The sequence below is a fragment of the Phragmites australis genome, chromosome 1 (assembly GCF_958298935.1).
Source record: "Phragmites australis chromosome 1, lpPhrAust1.1, whole genome shotgun sequence".
NCBI classification, from domain to species: domain Eukaryota; kingdom Viridiplantae; phylum Streptophyta; class Magnoliopsida; order Poales; family Poaceae; genus Phragmites; species Phragmites australis.
Window position 1 is genome coordinate 56,217,454 of NC_084921.1, and position 21,575 is coordinate 56,239,028.

The 21,575-nt window shown below is 44.5% G+C and overlaps 3 protein-coding genes across 4 annotated transcripts; all 3 read right to left on the bottom strand.

Moving 5' to 3' along the window:
• Window positions 1–2,036: 2,036 nt before the first annotated feature.
• LOC133929910 (probable aquaporin TIP1-2) lies at window positions 2,037–3,394 on the bottom strand. The gene is made up of 2 exons (XM_062376668.1): window positions 3,008–3,394; window positions 2,037–2,907 (listed from the first exon to the last, which is right to left on the bottom strand). Exons 1-2 carry the CDS (start codon window positions 3,138–3,140, stop codon window positions 2,282–2,284), a joined length of 759 nt encoding a protein of 252 aa, XP_062232652.1. The 5' UTR covers window positions 3,141–3,394; the 3' UTR covers window positions 2,037–2,281.
• Window positions 3,395–4,415: 1,021 nt separating this feature from the next.
• On the bottom strand, window positions 4,416–11,530 carry LOC133929894 (vacuolar fusion protein MON1 homolog). 2 transcript variants are annotated; one of them, XM_062376652.1, is made up of 15 exons: window positions 11,102–11,530; window positions 10,879–10,958; window positions 10,718–10,789; window positions 10,551–10,590; window positions 10,264–10,365; window positions 10,009–10,130; window positions 9,776–9,908; window positions 9,172–9,263; window positions 9,013–9,094; window positions 6,524–6,588; window positions 6,120–6,407; window positions 5,950–6,041; window positions 4,870–4,934; window positions 4,648–4,739; window positions 4,416–4,559 (listed from the first exon to the last, which is right to left on the bottom strand). In XM_062376652.1, exons 1-15 carry the CDS (start codon window positions 11,480–11,482, stop codon window positions 4,529–4,531), a joined length of 1,737 nt encoding a protein of 578 aa, XP_062232636.1. In that variant the 5' UTR covers window positions 11,483–11,530; the 3' UTR covers window positions 4,416–4,528. The 2 variants fall into 2 exon arrangements, with proteins under 2 accessions (XP_062232636.1, XP_062232644.1); XM_062376660.1 differs by having other exon boundaries at window positions 4,416–4,739; window positions 11,102–11,529.
• Window positions 11,531–12,098: 568 nt separating this feature from the next.
• On the bottom strand, window positions 12,099–20,641 carry LOC133929884 (ABC transporter B family member 20-like). The gene is made up of 11 exons (XM_062376641.1): window positions 19,862–20,641; window positions 19,150–19,204; window positions 18,884–19,059; window positions 18,577–18,777; window positions 17,812–18,071; window positions 17,410–17,720; window positions 17,108–17,328; window positions 16,659–16,999; window positions 15,438–16,216; window positions 14,958–15,199; window positions 12,099–13,971 (listed from the first exon to the last, which is right to left on the bottom strand). The coding sequence occupies exons 1-11, from the start codon at window positions 20,243–20,245 to the stop codon at window positions 12,742–12,744; spliced, it is 4,200 nt and encodes a 1,399-aa protein (XP_062232625.1). The 5' UTR covers window positions 20,246–20,641; the 3' UTR covers window positions 12,099–12,741.
• Window positions 20,642–21,575: the final 934 nt, after the last annotated feature.

Genomic DNA, 21,575 nt, shown 5'->3' on the forward strand with positions numbered 1-21,575 from the left:
TAATTCTCTTACTTTGTTTGGCCTTTGTTGCCTGTGACTATAGCCTTGCAGACTCAGAGACGATCTTGATATGACGATTGCCAGCACAGCTTAATCGGAGATAACTCAAAGGCGGACGTAATTAACCGAAGTGCTTCAACAAGCTCTAGGAACCAAGACGAAGCTATCACCAGATTTTCAGAGTTAGATAGCATGTGTTGTGGAGTAACACGTTGTAATCCGATAAATGTACTTTATGGATTCAACATGAATGAATAAAGTTTACAGCTTCCATTACATGGTTCTCATGTCACGTATACTCATGTTTCTCATGACACAAGTTTCAAGTCCACGAAACAGTCGGATCACATGTCCATCTAGCTAAAGATAGGCAACAATTAATTACTATTATCACCCTAATTTCTTCTTCTTTTCTTACTACTTATTTGTTTTGCACCGTCTCTGCTAGCGGCTAGCCTAGCTTGTTCTATCTAGAGCCCTTTAATTGGAACCAATGGTCAAATTTGGTACCATGCATGCATCTCATAATTTAAGCATACATCGGATCGAGAGGCTGCAGGCATGTAAAGACAGTTGGCTCATCTTATCTTGTTACTGCTTGCAAGCATGATTAATTGTTTCAGAGGGCAAAAGAAAGGAAAGAAACAAAGTACGACACTAGTAGTTAGTTAAGATATGATACCGATAAAGGTGTTTCTCATATATAAACTTGTGGAAAAAGAAGAAGATATAGAGTAGATCGTAGGTTTGTAGGTAGGTAGTGGACGACATGGAAAAAAAACTTTTCATCTCCAACAAGCCTCTAAGAGATACTGAGATATTCATGGATCATCCATCATCTAGGGCAGGCTAGCAAGCTAGCTAGGCCGTCCATTGTGTGCACTGCAGGCACACATGCAATGCACTCACAAGCTTTTGTTGTCACACTCACACGTATTGTTCATCTACATGCGCCTCCAATATGACTCACTTCCTGCTCCTCCCGCCCCGCTCATCGTCTTCTTTTCTCTTTCTTTTCTAAGAGAAGCTCGTCGATCGTCGGCTTCTAGTTCTACTTGTTCCATCAAGATTGGCATGTTCCCAGCCCAGCTCTGTAGTGCCATGACATTTGAAAGGCTGAAACAAGTAGGCATGCATCAATCACATTAGAGAACTGACTTTACTTTGGGGCAGGCCTAGGTTTTGCTTTCAGGCCCACAGAGACGAAGGAGGCTGTGGAAACTTTTTAAATCTAGCTTACTCCGACACATATAATTCACAGCGCATCGATCAATGTGGACAGAGATATTGATAGAATAAGAAACTGGCACATACAACTGGACATGAATAATACAGATAAATAATAAAGTTGCTCACAGCAGAAAAAAGAATAATAGCTTAGCTAAAACACACAGGCAGCCAGCCAGCCAGCCTAGCTAGCTGCATCAAATTGACAAGCAAGCTCTGATCGACCATAGATGGATGTATGCATCCTGCAAAGAAACAGAGTCTCGAGTTCGATGGGAATCTCATTCCCGTCGCTTTACCGATCCTGACGCGCTACCACACCATTGCCATTCCTCAAATTAAACAAATGGAGTATCCCCCCCACCATAGGCCCATACTGTCAGTCCCCTGCCCGAATGCAACAAGAAAAACTGCATTTTCATTGCATCGCACATCCATCATCAATATATGTAGTGCCTGTCATACTCCAGGATCCAGACGTTTCGATTTGTCTCCTTTAATTTCATGCTTCACCTTCTTGTACGTGTTCCATTCCAGTGGATCTCTAGCTTGTATGGTCATCTCAAGGAGCAATTTCAGCCACCCCAACGACAACAGATTCACTGCAAGTTGTGGCTCTCATGTAGCCACTGCTGGCTGGCAGCTGGGTTGTCGATAGATCTTGAGGTGCGTCGTTTATTTAATCTGCAGGCCACTCTCGTGTAAATACTCTCTACTGCCTTATGTTTGAAGGAAGAGCAGAAACACTCCATCCAGCTCAAACAGACGACACAAGAACAATCATCTGAAAGTTGTTGCAAATGTGCATATGCCTTAACAGTAGATTTATATACATTCATAGATACATACATACAATACATTCTTGGCCATGGAAGAAGAAAGCAAAAGGACAAGGAGCGAGACACGGATAACAAACTAAAGGAGTAGAGAAGAGAAGAGCGCAACAAGTAGCTCTAGATTTATTCGTTCGAGTTGGACGACCCCTGAACCGAACCGATCGAGTTACCGAGACGATCGCAGATAGCTAGACACAAGTAGCTAGCGATCGATTCGATCAGTAGTCAGTGGTGGGCAGCTGGTCGTGCGGGCGTTGTCCGATGAAGATGATGTCGTAGACGAGCGCCGCGATGGCCGCGCCGACGAAAGGGCCGAGCCAGTACACCCAGTGGTTCTCCCAGACGCCGCTCACCACGGCCGGCCCGAAGGACACAGCGGGGTTCATGGACGCGCCGTCGAAGGCGCCGCCGGCCAGGATGTTGGCGCCCACGATGAAGCCAATGGCGATGGGCGCGATCACCCCCAGGTCGCCCTTCTTGGGGTCCACTGCCGTCGCGTACACCGTGTACACCAGCCCGAACGTCATCACGATCTCGAACACCACCGCGTTCCACGCGCCCACGCCGGCCGACAGCGAGAAGGCGCCCACGGCCTCCCCGCCTGTGGCGATCTTGAGGAGGAGGCAGGCCACGACGGAGCCCAGCAGCTGCGCGACCCAGTAGACCACGGCCTTGAGGAGGGTGATGTTGCCGCCCACGAACGCGCCGAACGTCACGGCCGGGTTCACGTGCCCGCCGGAGATGTTGGCGCCCACCGCCACGGCGACGAACAGGGCCATGGCGTGCGCCAGGGACGCCGCGATCAGGCCAGCCGGCGTCGTCGCGCCGCCGTCCGTCAGCTTACCTACGTACGTCGTTTAATTTCGTTTCGTTGTCAGTGACTTAGACTAGCTATATAATTTGTTTTTGTGAGCTAGCTGAATCGAATAAAAAACGCAACTTACTGAAGGCCATGCCGGATCCAGAGCCGGCGAAGACGAAGATGAGCATGGAGATGAACTCGGCGACGGCGGCCCTGGCGGTGTCGGGGTGCGACAGCTCGCCGGGAGCGCCCACCGCGATCCTGCTCACCGGCATTCTCGATCGATGGAGAGCTTGGTTTCTTTCTACAACTCCTCTCCTCCAAGAAATTCAATTCCTTATGCGCTCTACTACTGTGGGCTTGTACTACTCTCTTTCTAAGCTTCTTGTGCTCTGCTCTGATTTAGAGTTGGTTATGGTAGTTATATATAGCCGTGCTCGAGATTGGAGCTCCTCCTCCTGCTGCTGGTTTCAGTTAAAGAATCTGCCTGTCACGACTGCTTCAAACCAACACCACCTATTATCTCTATAGTTGTACGTATTCTGGGTGGTACAAGTAGGAGTCGTATTTCAATTCTCTTTTTCTTTTTGTGCCATCCATTTTAGTTTATCATCAAGAAGGAAGGAAGGAAAGAAAGAAAGAAAATCTGTTGTGTGGACAACACAACACAACACAATTGTGTGGACGATGGGCATAAAATCTGCTGAGCGAAATACTCCTCTTATTTTTGCAGTCAGGGTTTTCTCTCCTTTTGCTTTCGTTGTGATAGTCTCTCAATTCCAACGTCTAGCAAAGAGGGAAAAAAAACATTTGCAATGTTGTTGTCTAGAGAGACTGGTTAATTTGGGAGAATCAGACCTAAACCAATACTACTTACTAGTACAAATATAATATAGTACTCTTGTGGTAGCATCATCTAATCTTGCGGATCCATCCAAGAGAAGAGAGCATGGTGTTGTTTTGTCATGTCCTTGCTGATAGGGCGGGCCTCCTGGCCACTAGGAAAGGGCCACGTGGACGAACAATTGGCTGGGGAGGACGTGGCGGCTGGTGGGGCGCCGACCACTGACGTGGCCCCGGCCGGCCTCTCCTATTCTTTTTTTCTTTCGAATGGAATATTGATTAAAATAAATAAAAGGAAAATGAAATGAAAAGAAGGGTGGGGTAACCTTTTTTTTCTTTGTACTGTATTTCACTGCCAGCAGCAGCTGCGTCTCCCTCCTGCCGGAGGCGGAGGCAGACAGGGACAGGGACAGGGCAGTGCGCTGGAGCTGCTGCCCAACAAGAGGCTCATCATCGTGTTTGTTTGTATCCTTTCTATTTCAAAACCTTTTTTTCAGACTGGTGAATTTCAGCTGAAGGTCATTAGCACACAAAATTATGCAGCCACGATTGAATTATTGCCCACCTCTCAAACACAGCATAGAATCTGGACTCTGGTTGGATATTAGCTTTAACGATGGATTACTTAACTGTCTGCCTTCTAATAAACGGCAGAGCTCGAAAAAGAAAACAATGGATTGCGACATTACAGAATTAACATACATACATGGAAATGGCATCATATACATAAAAAATAAACTAACTACTGACTTGAAATGTCCCGAATCATAAATAAAAAGCATTGCCTTCGAGAAAATGTTACAGAGGCAAACCTAATCCCTCATATATCTCCCCAACAATGATGGTACTGCCTGTGTCGGTATAAGTACATAAATCATGAAAATTTTCCATAGAAAGATACCAGAAATATACCAACTTACATACAAGACAAAATATCACCAGGAAAGGGAGCTTTCTCCGTATACGAATATTTCATTTTCTAAATCCCTGATCCATTGGCATACTCTATTGCATATCTTGATCGCTTGGGTCTGCAAATAAATATTCTCTAGGTGAGATCACCGATTTTCTATACAACAGGTCCTGTGCAGACGAAAAGGTAAAACCAACAAAAAAACTAACAAAATCATCATGAACTAACTGAATGTAAAATATACAGACCTTGTTGGCCAGTGGATTAAAGGCTGCATATAGCTCAAAATCCTGCGTTATCCAGCAAAGTAGAACTGCGACAAATTGTTGGGAGAGTAATGAAGTGTTTTGTTACAAAATGTAGGTGAATATTCTGACCCTCAATAGAGCTAGTACATTCGGGAACATCTAAGTAAAGCTACTCCTGGGACATTAAAAAAACCACAGAACCATTGATATAAGCAATAACTTCTCTAGTGCATCATAGTAGTGAGCTGTTGATATCTATACAAGTACAGATGCACAGGATGGACGATGCGATGATCCTGTTCATATAATGATTGTAATGCTCTAATCGGGCATCCTTTAGAGTTATTTGAACCAACTTGTTTGATGTACAAAAGAACAGGACCATGCAAATAAGCATGTATTTGCAAAGAAATACAAAACAACTTTTATAAAGAGATAAAAGCAACCACCCCTACATATCATATGCCCACTGATCTCAGAACGTTTTTTCGCTATATAGTAGTGCTTGCAGAAGTTGATATCAGTGGTTTGATCGATCGTGTGGGTAAGTAGAGTTGATATGGGTCAAGACTTACAGAACTTGAATGGAAACTTGAAAGTTCATGTTTCCCTTGATCCCTTCCATGTAGAAACATGATATTGAATGGATTAAACACTCGCTAAATGGCCACATATTTCACTCTCAGAGCAATGCACAAGGTCCAGCAAAAGTAGCAAAAAAAATCTTATGATGCCTAGTCCAGCTTTATATGCAGACAGCAGACACCAACACAAATCGTATATATAGAAAAGCCAAACTGAAATGCCATGTGAGTAGGATGCATCCAGACTCCAGTGCATTGCCACATGTGCACTACGCAGTTTAATAAAATCTGATCTGTCTATATTTCTGCATAGTTTATCTGGTCTTTCTTTCCTCACAAATATTTTGATGAGTACATATTTGAATCCCAGTGGTTTAATATAAGTGGCTATTAAAGCTCATATGCACCTTTCCCTATAATTTGGAACTATACAGTTGCTAACTTGCTACTGCTTTCAAATAGAGGGAATTGCGAACAAGTACTACTGATGACTCACCATAGTCCTCATCTCTTCTGAATTGAGTTTTATGTGGACCAGTTGCTTTATCGTGCATGGAGGCATACAATTTTTGATAAGCTTTGTACAATCTGCAAATGTGAGGTTGTCTTTGAAAGAAGATTCACAATTATGTAAATGAATAGTGTAGTGTCATCAATATGCAATACCTCTTCTGCTGCTTTGGGTTGCTTATGGGCGAAGGGAATTCAGATGATACATACTGGTCCAGATAGACGCTTTTGTATATAAAATGCCAAAGTCCAGCCGGCCCTCCGATTGCCATTTCAGGAGACAGAGATTGAGAACTTGTGTCTTGAGAAGACTGTGGAGGCTGTGATTCAGATCTAGAAGGCAGATCGGTGGGGAGATCCTCAACACGCAGTGCGCTCTCATGCAAAGACCTCTGGACTTCAATAAAGATGTTGGACTTCAAGAGAACATTCTGAATGCGAGCCCTAGACAATGACCACAAAAGAATGGTTGCTCTTAGTTTATCTAACGTTTAGGCAACACACATTCAGGAATCTCATGATAATTCAATCATGCCTAGTCATTTTATTGTTTAGCTCACCTAGAATCTTTGAGATCATAGAAGGCATCTGACCTTGTAGTAAGCAGAGTTACATATGTATGTTCCTGCAAAGAAGATAAGATTATTTAAGCTACAATGCCTTTCCCCTCAAAGCCAGATACGTTAAAAAAAAGGAAGAAGTCCATTTTACTCCCCCGAAATATCGCATTTGTCCGGATAACCCCCTAAACTTTAAAACCATCTATTTAAATCCCTGGATTCATAAGGCTAGCTCACTTTGCACCCTTAGCTATTTAGGAAGCCAGTTTTGCTGACATGGACGCCACGACACCTGGTTTTTTGCCACGTGGCAGCCACATCATCTTCCTCTTCACTCTCTCTCTCCTGCTCCTTCTTCCCCCACCCTCCTCTGCTCTTGCGCCGCCGACGTCACCACTGCTCAGCCACGCGCAACCACCGGCACACTCCACCGGGCCGCTCTGCATGGACTCGAGCCTCAACGCCGCCATCATGCGCGCTGCAGCCATGCGCACCGCCATCATGCGCGCAGCCGCCCATGAAACCTCCCTTCGCCGTGACCCATCCTCTGCGCCATCAGGCTGAGCCATCTAACACGCCATCGGGCTGAGCCATCTAACACGCCACCGGCGCGTCCCACCGCACGTCCTCTCGTGCGACCTCCCCCGCTGACTCACTCTCTCTCTCTCTCTCGGGCTGTCCTCCCCACCGCCGCCGCCGTGCACTGCTCTCCCCACCTTGTGTGCCTCTTTGCCGAGCGCCATTTCCCAATGCCTCTCATATCTCCCTCCCTCTCATCTCTCCCTCACGACCGACACAGAGAGCAGCACGCCAAGCTGTCGCCCGCCGAATCCCGACGTGTTGCCGTCAAATCCGAAGTGCTGCTACCGAATCCGCGAGCCCTGAGCCAAGAGGAGCAAGAGGGAGAGCGCAGAGAGACTCACCAATGTTTCCCCACACGAACCCCACCAATTCCACGCCAGATTCGAGCCCGCGACATCTTCTTCCCCGGCGCCGGCCAATCTCTCTCCGCCCCTCACCATCGCGTTGTCCGTCTGCTGCTCCTCTCTCGAGTCCATGAATACAGTGAGCACCGAGTGTCCTTGCTACACCTTCCGCACACGATGGTTTTGCTCCAACCTGACGCCGGCGCGCATCTCCTCTCGCGCCAAGCACCACCGCGTTGTGGTTGCCGTCACCGGTCATCTTCTAGTCAAGCCGGACAGTCGTTTCCTACTCAGTTGAGTTCCCCATGAAGTGTTGATGCTGGTGCCACCCTCCCACAACTGGTTGGCATCGCCGTTCGCTGACGGACAAGAGCATCGTCGTGGAAATGTGCACGTTGATAGGAGGCATGCCGCGGTCAAAGATTTTGATCAGGCCTGGCCCGCTCGCGCACCACGCCGCTCCTCCACGCTGCCCAGCCAGCAGGTGACGCTCGCCGGCCCAACCCGCTTCCCCTCTCTGCTCTCCCTTCTGTCGCCGTGGACTCCCGCACCGGCCGAGACCACGCCGCGCTACTGCGCCACCGTCCCATGCCGTGCACGCAGCCCCGCCGTCATGCCGCGTCGCTCAGCTAGCCCAGCCAGCCGGTCTCGCCCTCGCGCCGCGCTGCCGCCGAGCCAACCCGACTGGCCTCCTTCCTCTCCAGCGCCGCTTCCCCTCTCTGTCTCCCTTCCACCCTCCCTCCATCTCCCTCTGTGAGCCACCCGCACAAACCAGCGAAAGAGACAACCCAGTCAGCAAAACCAGCTTCCTAAACAACTAAGGGTGCAAAGTGAGCTAGATTTATGAATTTAGGAGGTTAAATAGACGGTTTTAAAGTTTAGGGGTTACCCGGACAAACGCAATAGTTCAAGGGAGTAAAATGGACTTTTTTCTTAAAAAAATGAGATAGTGCATATCAATGACTGGACTCAAATTCCTAATTAATCATATGTATATCCAAGATCCACATTCCTAATTAATCATATCAATGACTGGACTCAAATTCCTAATTAATCATATGTATATCCAAGATCCACATTCCACCACTTGTCTCTTCACTGCCAGTATCAATTTCCACCACACTCAATTTCCAGCAACCCCCAGTTTTCAACACGCACATAACTAAGACAAGACTTTGTTTAGGTGTTCTAGTGATCGACAACTAGAGAGACTAATATTTATTGAACATTAATTTTGTAGTATAAAATATATAAATCATTGACTACTTGCTAACTAGAGAAGCTAAAAAGAAAACAGAACAAAGGAAAAGGAGGGGGTCCCAATAATAAAAAGTTCAGCAAGCATAATTAAGGAGCACAATGATATGCGCCTATGGAATGCAAGTGTTGCACTATCAAGATGGTGCAGACCATAACCTAACATATAGGTCGTTTGCGAATTGTGCCCACCAAGGGAGGTGGACTTAGCCCAAGATGATAACAGAGTAGGTTGCTCATAAGAGAAATATTTCAACACAGTTAATTCAAATGGGAGAGATATTCAAATGCACATATTTCACTCACATCAAAAAAATGAACATAAGCATATAGGAAGGCCATAGGATTGTATCTTGGCAAACATATGGGCGAAAAAGACTCTGAAGTCCTGCATAAAAGGACATATATTGGTAAGAATAATGGTTCCAGGTCAAGAACTTTCATTTTAGAGTATGTCATGATTACCTAAAAGATTCAGAGGACAGTATGAAATTCGCAAGTAATAAGATATCATCCGGATGCAGAGTTGCCTTTTGTGCTCCCACGAGACTAATAACCTGAAAAATAAGAAACACTGGTATCTCAGAAATATGAACAAGCAGGACAAGGGGAAAAAATATGACTTGCAAACATAGATGTTAAAAGAAGCACATAGCAACCACTGGTGGAGAGAGCAAGAGCAATACATAAAGGATACATTCGTAGAGCAAAAAAAAGTTGTTAATTGACTTAATTTAATTGGAGAGATCAGAGATGTCTGGTACCATGGCAACACAAGTGGCAAGCCTTGCACAGAACTCCCCAGAAATTCAACATGGATACATGTGGAAAGACATAACAAGATTGACTGATGACAGAAAATAAGTATGCCTTTGTGTGTACTTTAAAAGGTGCAGGTGGCACCTAAAGTGTGTTCAGAAATAACTATAACAAGAATGCAGTGTTACATCCTAGCAAATACTCTAGGCAGGATTGAGCGCGCTAGAATTAAACTTCAACAGTTTATTTACAGTCAACATGATGTATACAAATAGGATCACATTAAGTTCTGGCATGAAGTTGGACAAACCTTGTGCTCACACATCAAAAGTGCAAATAAAACTCCTGAATCAGCAATGTCCTGCAAAACTGCGCTAGCAGCCTGCCTTGTTGATTGAGCAAGGGGAAGGCATGTATATGCGTGAAGAAATGTAGCAGGATTCCTGTAGAATGGTTCAATAAGATTTCCACCAAGTGCTAGAAGTCTAAACAATTATATGGCATAAGATGAATCCCAAGCGAAGGAAAAAAGATCAAACTGACCAGTTGAATGCACGTATAAGAGATAGGAAAACTGCATCCGTGCCACCAAGCAACGGCGCCATATCAAATTTGGGATTTTTCTCAAAGCACCTATTGACTGACTTTGTCAAAATAAGCAAAATCTGCAAATCCATGCCTCCAGTCAGAGAAATCAGGCTAAGGATGGAGAGAGAAAGTTTGTATGTTGTATAGACACAACTGAGAGCTCATAATAAAGATAGTAGTGCTGAAAGACAAATGCAGCAGCGTAAGCACCTGACCATACATGAGCTCTAGTTGTCCCCTCAATCCTTCATATGACTCTTCTGTGCAGCTTATACAGACTAAATATATTGGCCCCTTCACAAGGAAAACTATCTGAAAGACAGTGTGCAATCAACTTAGTAGACTATAGGAAGCCATCACAAAGGGTTGCAAATACGATGTCGAGGTGTGTTGCACTAATTAATCCAAGCCGCAATGGAAGGAAGCATGTATTTTTTTTCCCTCTGAAAAAAGGAAAAAGGAAACAGCTAAATTCTTGACAAGGAAGGCCACCTGACCTGATGTTTGCCAGCCCTCACAAATTTGATATGATCACCACTGGCACAAAACCAAACAAGGTCATCCAAAGGAAAAATAATTCAATGAAGCTGGGAGAAAGAAAACAAAGCAGGCCACAAAAGTGTGGTCGTTGCTATAAAATAAGTGGAATTGTATAAGTGCACACCTGTTCTCAACAAAGGAAATGATTGCCTGCAGCGTAGCAGAAAACCCAGCTAGCTTGTGCTCATCTCCATACCTGAAAGTTGAAGGAAACGAGCAACATAGCTTATGGTTTTGCTTGATTCCTTATTGAATCAAGGTATTGTGAATTCCTGTTGCATTCACCTAGAATATATTGGCTTGCCGGAATTGCTCAAAATCAAGAAATGTTTTTTCCTCTTCCTCCATGAAGCTGAAGCATCATCCTGAAACATCAAGGGGCACATTCAGAACTGCCTGCGCTCGCGGCAATAGCAGCCACAATGCAAACTTGAATGAGTGGGAATTTGTACTGTCGATTTGCTAGCTGATTAGCAAATTATTCGAGTGACATGAAGAGCTACTTGACCTCGTCGAGATGCTTCTTATCGCACGCCCAATCCTGCACGCCTACGCCGTCGGGCTCCTCGATGCCGCCGCTGGAGGCGAGGCTGCTTCCCCGCCCGCCGGCGTAGCCGCTGCTACTGGGGCTGGGCGGGGCGACGTCCTTCTGTTCGTCGTCGAGGCCCTCGGCTGCCTCCTTCCACGCGGAGGCGGCGCAGCTGCTGCTTCCGCCTCTGGAGGCGGCGGTAAGGTAGCCCTCGTCGTCGTCATCTTGGTCGGCCTCGGCCTCGGCCTCGGCGTCTGCGTCGTCGTCGATCTCGGCGCCGGCGAAGTCCGGGGGGAGGTCCCTGCGGAGGGAGAGGGCGGCGAGGCGCTCTTCGTGGGTGGGGGTGGGGTTCGGATCCATGGCCGGCCCTCCCTTGGCCTCGGAGGTGTGATGACAAGTGACCTGGGAGAAGGGACATCGATCTAGGGGTGGGTTTGATTGGGTTGGACCGGACCGACCGGCCGCTGCCCAGTTCCCAACTTACTACAAGTCTAGTACTAGTACGTGTGTCGTAAATTGCTCGTTTTTTATGCGACAAAGACTACTCCAGTTTATTAATGCAAGTTAGATACTTGTGAAATAGGAGCTTGCTAAAAATACAAGTTGCCTTGTCCTGCAAAAGCAAAACCCATGAATATGAATTTACTTACCGCAACTCTAGTATCGTCATGCTACTAGGTACTCCAAAAGTAGTAGAAATGCCGAAAATCTTGAAACATTTGGCAGTAAACTTCCAAAAGTCGAGATTGGTTTCCACTTTCTCCAACTAGTTCATGACTGATTTCCTTCAGGTTGCAGCCAGATAGTAGGCGGTGTGTCTATGACCAAACAGGTAGACACGCATCTGCAAGTGACCCTTTACCTGATGATGATCTGCATATCACATACAGAGCTCACTGGTGTTTCCTATGCGAGCCCAACAGCTACTTGCTTCCTATAAAAACAAAAACAGCTACTTGCTGCTTGTACACACCAATAACACATGCAACAATTCCATTCCATAAATCTGTGCGAAGAACAAACCAAGAGGATGAAGAAATCAATGATCGCGGGCTACCAAAAACCAATGCTATCGCATCATAAACAATATAGTACCAACCTCCAACTTCTTCCCTAATTACACTTCAATACCCAGCAAGAATTACTACATCCTGAAGTGGCAGAAAGAATATCTAATAAAGGGCATCGGTACACCAACTAAACCCAGGCTAATAATCAATCACAAAAATGCATGAATAGGCAGCCAAGGGCAGGGTTTCCACATATCCTGGTTCCAACCAATTTTCTCTCCACACAGAAACTCCAATTGTTGAATAAGCCATCCAGTACTGGAGTGGATCAGATGAGACCATCTCGATGATGTTTTGACAGGTACATTAAGGTGCCCATCATCCACCAGGTGCATGCTATGGCATTCCGGTTCCATCAAAGCCACAGCAAGTTAGTACAATAAATACCGAGTGTCCAGAGCATGTGCCAATGCCTAATCTGTCAGATCACAATAGCTGCAACATCTCTTACTATAACTCGAAGCTAGCTTCCATGTTCCCCGGTCAGCGAAGCAGTAGTTGATTAGCTTAATTCCGTGGATTATTAATGTACACAATCTACCGGAGCAACTATATTAGTCTACGCTGACGGAACCCTTTGGTGAAATGAGGCTGCATCAACTTGACATACAAACCATTCATTTGCACCAATGAATCATGTGTTCCCTGCTCCACAATCCTACCACCATTCAACACAACAATGTTATCCACATGCTTCATCATCGCTGCCCTATGTGCAATGAGAATCGTCGTCTTGTTCCCCATGATCAACGTGTCAAGGGCTTCCTGGACCACCCTACTCGACTCAGATTCGATAGCAGAGCTGGCTTCGTCAAGCAGCAAAATGGGCGCATTCTTCAACACTACACGAGCAATGGCAATCCGTTGCTTCTGCCCAGGAGTCAAATCCACCCCGCGCATTCCCACATGCGTGTCATAACCATGAGGCAGGCTGCTGATGAAATGGTGGGCATTCGCAATCCTGGCAGCTTCTTTCATCTCAGATTCTGTTGCATTGTGCCTTGCATAAATTATATTCTCTCTTACGGTTGTGGAAAATATAACAGGATCCTGAGGAACCAATCCCATGTGGCTCCGCAACCATCTCAAGTTGAACAACTTCAAATCACGACCATCCAACAAAACTTGGCCAGCAGTTGGATCATAGAATCTCTCGATCAACGAAACTATTGTGCTTTTCCCTGATCCTGATACACCTACTACAGCAACAGTTTGCCCCCCATTGACTCTAAGGCTAAAATTACTCAAAACTGTCGTCTCAGGGCGTGTGGGGTAGCAAAAATCAACATTCCTGAATTCAATGCTCCCATACACATTAGGGGGTTTCAGGCCACTGGCATCATCTGGATCAATCTTGGGTACACGATCAATAATTTCGAATACTGAGGTCAAGGATTTCCGGCGTTTCAGAATATATGGGGCAAGACCAAATGGTTCCACCAGTGCAAAAGTCGCAAAAGAGAAGACAATGTATTCTTTAACAGCTGTTACTAGACTAAGATGTCCATCCTTCACAGCAACAGCTGTATACCACAACAGAAGTGCATTGCAGGCAAAAAGAAGGAACTGAGAGAAGCCAAAGGCAAAACCAATGCCCATTCCATGAACAAAGCTTTTTGTAAGAATATTTCCAAGCTGCAATTTATAAAGTTCCATTATTTTGTTACCAGCACAAAATGCCACCACGGTATAGATATTCCTCACTGCATCTTCAAGAACCAAAGAAGCTTTCCTGTGCATCTCCTGAATTCCTCTGGAAAAGCCGGAAAGCCACATTTTCTGCAAAAGAGCAACCCGGGTATGAGCTCAGTTATGCAGTTCAACAGGAAAGTATACCAAGGTTTCTGAAGCAATTATTCAATACTAATGGCATGTCATCGACCTTCTTCAGTCTCATAGAGAGACTACTAGCGTAAGACTGTAATGAACTTATAAATGTATTCAAAATAATGTAATACTATGAAATGTAGACCAACATTAGGTAGCAGAACTATGCATGAACATTTCTTAAGTTATTGGAAGCAAGGAAAATACAGGTAAACTTGTGATAATGGCCTTTACTCCGCATATGTGTAGACTATAACTTTTGATTTTGTTCCACATAAAAGGTCTACAGAATACATATTACAAAATCTCATATACTGGGAATTTGTCCCTAGTTTTGATATCATCAGGTATAACAATAATTGCTTTGTTCAGACCCAAATTTCTATATTTTAACTATAATGAAAGTAATGATGCATGACAAACATCTTGTAAGTAAAAAGAAGCTTCAAAAGAACATAAGTTATGCAGATAGCGCAACCATCAAGCCAATGACACTGAAGTGTGCTCATGGCTTGGTTCAACAGAGCTGTGCATCATCCTATGGTAAAAAAGGGAAGAGAAGTTTGGCCTTTTGTTCTAGACTTCCCATATGTTTGGTCACAAGGTATGTTTGAATGTTTATGTTCCATTAATCCACATATGCTGAGGGTAGATGTTCTTTTACTTGAGACACTGCTCGGGGAAGGCCACCAAAAACATTATGAATGGCAGGTAATAATAAAACAATCAGAAAAATCAAACAAAGTTTGGCACAAAACCCTTTCCAATGTAATTAACATTTGGGCACAGTTCAAATCTTCCAAAGAAATGCCTAAATAAATTTTGCAAAACTTACTGAAGTTATGCACAATATAGATAAGAAAAGCTTTAGTTATGCACAATAGATCGCACTATCTTGAAGAATCATAATAAAATAATGTCGGAATAGATGAGCTAACCTGTGCGACTGCGGAAATCACAAGGATGGGCAAAGTTGCCAGTGCAACAAGAGCAACACGCCATTCTAGTAACATACCAAGAAGAAGTGCCACAAAAATGGCTGATGTATCCTGAATAAATATAGAAAGTCTGTTGCTGAAAGCAGCACGAACAAATGTTGCATCATTTGCAAGTCGCATTGATAAAATGTCTGCACTATTTTCTTCGTCATCAAACCAACCAACTTCATTGCGCAGAATTGCTGGAATGCAGTAGACAGAAGCTGTTAAGTCTGATATTTCAATCGCAGTGGTATAGACTATAGGCTATCCATAATAGATCATAGAAGCATTATTTGATGTATTAGATATTCATGAATATGTGCTTTTATGTACAGACATAGTATCAGATCAAGATATTTTGCAAAATGTGGTGTTGCACTATTAACAATACAAGGATAGAACTGTCAATGCCACATACAAGAAAAGGCAAAGGCATACCTGAAAACATCATCCTTCTTACACGCTCAGTCATTTTTTCTCCCATTATACCAAAATAGAAGTGCTGCAAGAAGTTAGCTAGTACAGTAATTATACCCATGCCAACAACGAACGAACAGTACTTATTCACTTCGTCATGTACATCACGGACGCCAATTCTGTAGTATGCCACCACTATTAAAGATATTGTATAAGCAAGAAGAGGATTAAATGAACCAAAGCAAGCAGCACCAGCACTTCCTAGCAGAGCATAAAAATACTCTGCAAGACTAAGCTCTGCAAGCCTCCAAAATGACGGAGCATTTGTCTGCTGCTTCTTTGATTCCTCAGCATGAAAACTATCAAATATGTCAAGAGGCCGGCTGAAAGTTTTTGAGTGGGAGCGCTCATTTTTTGGATCAGAACTCAACAATGGTGATATTGGTGATTCCGGATCTGAAGTATTTGAAGACTGACGATGCAGCGGGATATCAATTTTGGGAAGATCGGGCAATTTCATTTCAAAACTGTCCTGCCTTTTGATGGATGGAGCTCTGTCAGAAGCAACCATTGGTAGTCTGGCCTCTGCCATTTGCTCTGATGGGGGGCTTTGAATATTTGGTGATTCATGTGAGTTATGATTGGCATCTGAATTTCGGAATGCAAGAAAACCATGTGTTTTCTGAAGTGATGGTGATTTCGACATCTTAGGAGAAGATGACTCTTGAAAGCTGTGACTTGCTGATGAGTCCCTTTCAATTTGGAAGGAGCTCGGCTCTTTATAGTTTCTGATTGGTGTCCTGAAATAGTTAAGGGGAAAATAAGCACTTCAATCAACCAGGAAAAAAAAACTTAGGTTGCGTTTGAAATGGAGGATGTCAAATGGAATTTCGTAGGTTTTTTATTACTAGTTGTGAAATTCCTGCACTCCAAATGGGCCCGTAGTAAATCAATAAAACAAGTATTAATCCATAGTTACTGCAGACCTCAAGAATAAACATTTCATGCTGGTTGTAGCTAATAAAATAAATAGGAGTAGCTAGCAGGTTCATAATAGGCACATGTAAAGAGCTGAATTACATCAAGCCCAACATAAAATAGCGTCTCAACAATTCAAGTAGCCCAAAACATATGCAAACAGCACTTCTACAAACTTTAGAGTGGCCACTTAGATTTACTACCTGACACAAAGTGCTCAACCAAAATGTAAGCTTCACCGTGAAAGAGGATGGATGGGCTAACCTCTTTGGAAGTTTTGCTGCTTCTTCACACCTAAGAAGTTCTGCATAAAGACCATCAAGGTTTAACAATTCTTCATGTATCCCCATCTCAACAAGTTGACCTTCCTCCATTACTGCTATATAATCAGCATTCCTGATAAGGCTGAGACGTCTAGCTATGATGATAGTAGACCTCCCAAGCATTAGAACATCTAGTGCTTCCTGAACAGCTTTCTCAGCCTCAAAATCTAGAGCACCAGTAACTTCATCCAGTAAAAGAATAGATGGATTTGAGAGCACAGCACGAGCAATGGAGAGTTTTATCTTTTGTTCTTCTGTCAGTGAAAGGCCAGCCCGACCAACCTATTTCATATTTAGTTTTAATCAAATAAGTATGTTACAACTGTAGAAAAAATAAAAAAAGAAAGATATGCAGTTTAATAGACGATTGTGATGTAGCACATATAGAACCTGTGTTTCGTATCCATTTTCTAGTGAACTGATGAAAGTATGTGCATGAGCTGTTTTGGCTGCCTCTTCAATTTGGTCGGCTGTAGCGGATCTTCCATATGCAATATTTTCCCTAATGCTCAAGCTCAACAAAGCTGGTTCCTGAGTCACAAGTCCTATTTGGCTTCTTAACCACTCTAGCTTCAGGTTCTTAATATTCTCTCCATCCAAAAGTACTTCACCTGTAAAATATAAGAAGAGGTAATCAAAAACCATGCTTGAGGAACTAAAAAATAGTAAATAACAGCTTGCATCTATAATACCTAAGGTTGGATCATAGAAGCGTTCCATTAGAGGAATTATGCTGCTTTTTCCTGAACCATTTCTGCCAACAAGAGCAACAGTCTTTCTAGCAGGTACAGTAAGGTAAAATCCACTTAAGATGGGGATTTCTGGGCGGGACAGATAACTGAAGTAGACATTACGGAACTCGATGTTGCCTTGCACTGAAGATAAGGTACGACCATCCTGGTTTACAGTAGATGTTGAGCGGCTTATCATTTCGTAGAGTCTGTATGCAGCTATACGTCCTTGCTCAAAGGAATAGAAATTTGTTGCTGCTTGATTAAGTCCACTGCAATCAATTCAGAGCCTTGACTAAGACGACTATCAGTGTAAAATTGTAAATGTAATTAAAGGAAAACTCTTAAAAGCATTACGCTTACAGTCCACTCAAGATAATAGCAAACAGGGCTACTACAACTTCACCGCCATTAGCTCTTCCATGAGAGACAAGGAACTTCCCAACCCAAAGTTGTAAGGCACAAGAACATATGGCAAGCCCATATGTAAATCCGAGACCAAGACCTTGCACCAGACTTATTAGTATTCCATAGCGCAGTGTTGCTTGAAGTGAAGTAGCATAAGAATATTTTGCAAGGGTCTCATTTGTGAAGGAGTACAAAGTCCTGATGTATAAGATTGCCTGCAAAACAAGCCTTGCTGAATATTTTATTTTCCAGGATGCAGTAAACCAGGCAGAAGATAGAAATAAACTGGATTTCCTAGATAAAGCTATGCACTTGTCTCTGACTTACTTAAAATAAGTCTACAGGTTTTCAAGACTTAAGTGGTCCACGCCAACAATATATACAAAAATAGTTTATATTTTTTATCTGTTTCTTTTGCTTTATATTTTAAACCTGGCCATATTGTGTTACCAGCGTAACTGAAGATCATGTATCATGGAGAAAATGTGAATAACAGCCAGAAATGCACCCAGTCCCAATGGCTCTTCATGTAAAAGTAACAACAGCTTTGAGAAACATTTTCATGCCATCTCAGAAATTTATCCTTTTGTAACGAAGTAACATTCAAACTTGATTCGGGTAAGTATCATGTGTTTTGGCTAAGTCACAAGAAACAAGGTTGTTCAAAGCTAGTATGCAGGCATTGTACAAAATGGACTACAAAATAAGTAATCTAAATACCTGTTCAGCAATGCTTGCTGCCTCACCATAAGCATCCTGAATATTTTCAGCAAGCCTATGGAGAAATATGTTTGATATTCCTCCTGCAGCAACAATGAAGGGTCCAGTTGCTAATGTCAAAAGAGCTATTTGCCAACAGTTAGCCAAACCAATGACAAGACCTCCAAAAAATGTAGCCATGTTGTGAATGTAGTTCCCAACCTAAAAACAACAAGATACAGAGCAATTCAAGGGACCATATGACAGCAAGATAGCTAAGCATGGGATTCATGAACGACAATTAAGAAGGTTCAGCACAAGAACTCACTTTCTCACTCAGAGCAGACTGAATGAGCAAGACATCACTCAGCACTTGACTGACAATGTCACCATTGTTGCCATAAGTATCAAAGAAACTCATGTCTTGGTTTAATAAGACTTGAACATACTTTGATCTAATTACTGCTGTCTGTCTTTCCCCAGTCAAAATCCAGCATGAAACCTCTGTAGATGCGACATATTTGGCAAATATCTCTTGTTAAACATGCAACAGTTGTATAGCGAGCATGAGAAGTTGATACGGCCTCATCTTACCTATCCATCCAGCAAAGAAAACACCAATTGCTATATAGAGGAAGTATAAAGCGTGCTGCGGAGAAAACAACAAAAGAGGAGCATGTAAAACACAAAGCCACAGAATTTCATAGAGAACCCACTTTAGACAGATAGCAAGACAAGTGAATACTATGCAGACATTCAGTATGACAAGTAGCTGGTAATAAGGTACCACATTACTTAAACTGCAAATGTACTCTCTAATTCTTTTCTCTGTGTTCCTTCAGCACAAATTTGCATCATTTTCTTCCAATGAAGCAAGCACATCCACCTCACCTAACAGTAGCGCTAATCTCATAAGGCTTAGCAGCAAGTCTAAATTCATCGTCATAGAACAGCCAGACTGGAGAACATCTACTGTTACATATGTTAGCGGTAAATACTGGATCTGAAGGAGCATCTTCACATTCAGTCCCAGGCACTTCATTTAAGCAGAGGTCGTTATGGTATTAAATTTATTTATTCCCCATGATCAGATTGGAAAGAAATCAATAGAACGCGGCACAGAATTCAAATCACTACTCATCGGGTATAGGTCCGGAAATAGTTAACTGTTTCACATCTACCCACTGCTAGTTGATATAATGAAGCAAAGAAACCAGTCAATCAATGTGAGACATGACTTTAAGTTAAGATCTGCTTGCATGTTACCAAACCAGACGTTACTAGTAGCGTAAGCCGAGAAGAGTACCCGGTTGATGTCGTCGAAGAGCTGGTGCGTGTGGCGTCCATGGAGCGAGTTGATGGCCCTGCCGAAGAGGTGTAGGTAGACGACGAGCGCGACGCCGTGGGCGGCCGCGGCGAGGCTTCCTGCGGCCATGAGCGCCCAGTCGAGGCGGTCGGCGCAGGCGAAGAGGCGCTTGAAGGGGACAGCGGCTGGCGGCGGGTCTGGCTCGTCGTCAGCATCGTCGAGGGGAGGTTGGGCGTCGTCTTCGGGCGGCGGGGCGCCATCCCCTCCAAGGGCGAGGTCGGCGGCGTAGGGGGAGGGCGACTCGGGAGGCTCGGAGGTCTCGGAGACGGGCGTGAGCGGCTGAACGTGCGGCGGGGACCAGCCGAAGAGGCCCCGCGAGACCATGGCCAGACGGAGCTGAGCTAGGGTTACGTCTGCTGAGGTTACGGGGCTACAGGCTACTACTAGTTACTGGTCGGCGTAGTCAGTCGCTTGCGGCGGCGGCGAGAGATTTGAATGGAATGCGATGGGACGGGGCAACTGGGTCAAATAAGGGAGGGCGGAAACGGGAAGGGATTGCTGGCCTGGGCGGACGAGGAGGAGGAGGAGGAGGGTGGCGATGGCCTCGCCGGATCGGGGGCGGAGGTGAAAGGAACCTCAAGAAGGGGAATGAATACCAGCGGAGCAGAAGAGCAGAGCTAGACTAGACTAGACTCGTTTTCTTTTCCTCTCCTTCTCTTCTCTTTTCTTTTCTTTCCCAGAAACGAGACGGCCTCCAGTTTTTGGAGAAGAAGATATGCATTCTTCTAAAAACAAAACAAGAATGTGCCTTCACCCATTAGTAGGAATGGCAATGGCCCCCTCCCTGTTCCCTATGACGGAATTCCTCTATTTGAGAAAAAAAAAAGTCTCCCCATCGAATAGAACGGGATGAGGCGTTACTCTACCCTATTCCTTTATACCCGTATAGGAATTTCTCTATTAGAGAAAAAAAAATCTCCCATTGGGTAGAACGGGGCGAGGACGTTATTCTACCCTATGCCCTATACCTGTATTAGGAAAAAAATCTCCTCATCGGGTAAAACGGGGATAAGAATGTTACTATACCATGTGCCCTTATACCCACATGGGTCCTATGAAGTAGTACGACGAGTGCCACTATATGTAAATACTATAAAAATATAAGATGATGCACTATTATGAAGCACTTGCATGGGGGTTGATGCGACCAAGAGAGGATTGTGTTGGCACGATGAGAGTACGGAAGAGCATGCATGCATGGGGATCATGGCACAACCAAAAGAAGAAGAAAAAATAGCAGCTCCAGCTCGCCCCACTTGCTCACGCTCATGTACGCCTCCGAGAGCTCTAGCACTTTGCGTGTGGCCCCAGAATCTCGCGTCGAAGCCAATCATGAAGGCGGTAGACGTAGTGCTTATCTGAGATGTTGAGGTACTCCTAGCTCTTCTCGCACGAGAAAATGTGGTGGGTGATGCCCTCACAAAGCAAGGTCGCGGGGTCGTAGGACAAGCGGAGTGACAAGCACCACTTGGTCACGAGCTCGATCTTGGTGGTGTCGTCGATGCGTAGGTGCTCGACGTTGAACTTGAGCAACTCGGCAGATATCTTGGCGACGTGATCGTAGAAGAAACAGAAGGCCTCGTCCGAGTCGTAGTGTGCGAGTGTCGCCTGTGCAAGTTGCGCCTCCTTATGGCACCTCACCTTGGCAGACTCG

What these genes read in the sequence shown, in the direction of transcription:
- LOC133929910 (XM_062376668.1), bottom strand. Translation starts at nt 3,140, where the DNA reads ATGCCGGTGAGCAGGATCGCGGTGGGCGCTCCCGGCGAGCTGTCGCAC. An exon ending in TGGATCCGGCATGGCCTTCA is followed by an intron (nt 2,908 to 3,007) that starts GTAAGTTGCGTT and finishes CGACGTACGTAG; the next exon opens with GTAAGCTGACGGACGGCGGC.
- LOC133929894 (XM_062376652.1), bottom strand. Translation starts at nt 11,482, where the DNA reads ATGGATCCGAACCCCACCCCCACCCACGAAGAGCGCCTCGCCGCCCTC. An exon ending in TAGAGCTCATGTATGGTCAG is followed by an intron (nt 10,131 to 10,263) that starts GTGCTTACGCTG and finishes ATGGATTTGCAG; the next exon opens with ATTTTGCTTATTTTGACAAA. An exon ending in GGAGAAAGCTCCCTTTCCTG is followed by an intron (nt 4,560 to 4,647) that starts GTGATATTTTGT and finishes ATACCGACACAG; the next exon opens with GCAGTACCATCATTGTTGGG.
- LOC133929884 (XM_062376641.1), bottom strand. Translation starts at nt 20,245, where the DNA reads ATGGTCTCGCGGGGCCTCTTCGGCTGGTCCCCGCCGCACGTTCAGCCG. An exon ending in CAGCAAGCATTGCTGAACAG is followed by an intron (nt 18,072 to 18,576) that starts GTATTTAGATTA and finishes CTTGTTTTGCAG; the next exon opens with GCAATCTTATACATCAGGAC. An exon ending in GCAGCAAAACTTCCAAAGAG is followed by an intron (nt 16,217 to 16,658) that starts GTTAGCCCATCC and finishes TAACTATTTCAG; the next exon opens with GACACCAATCAGAAACTATA.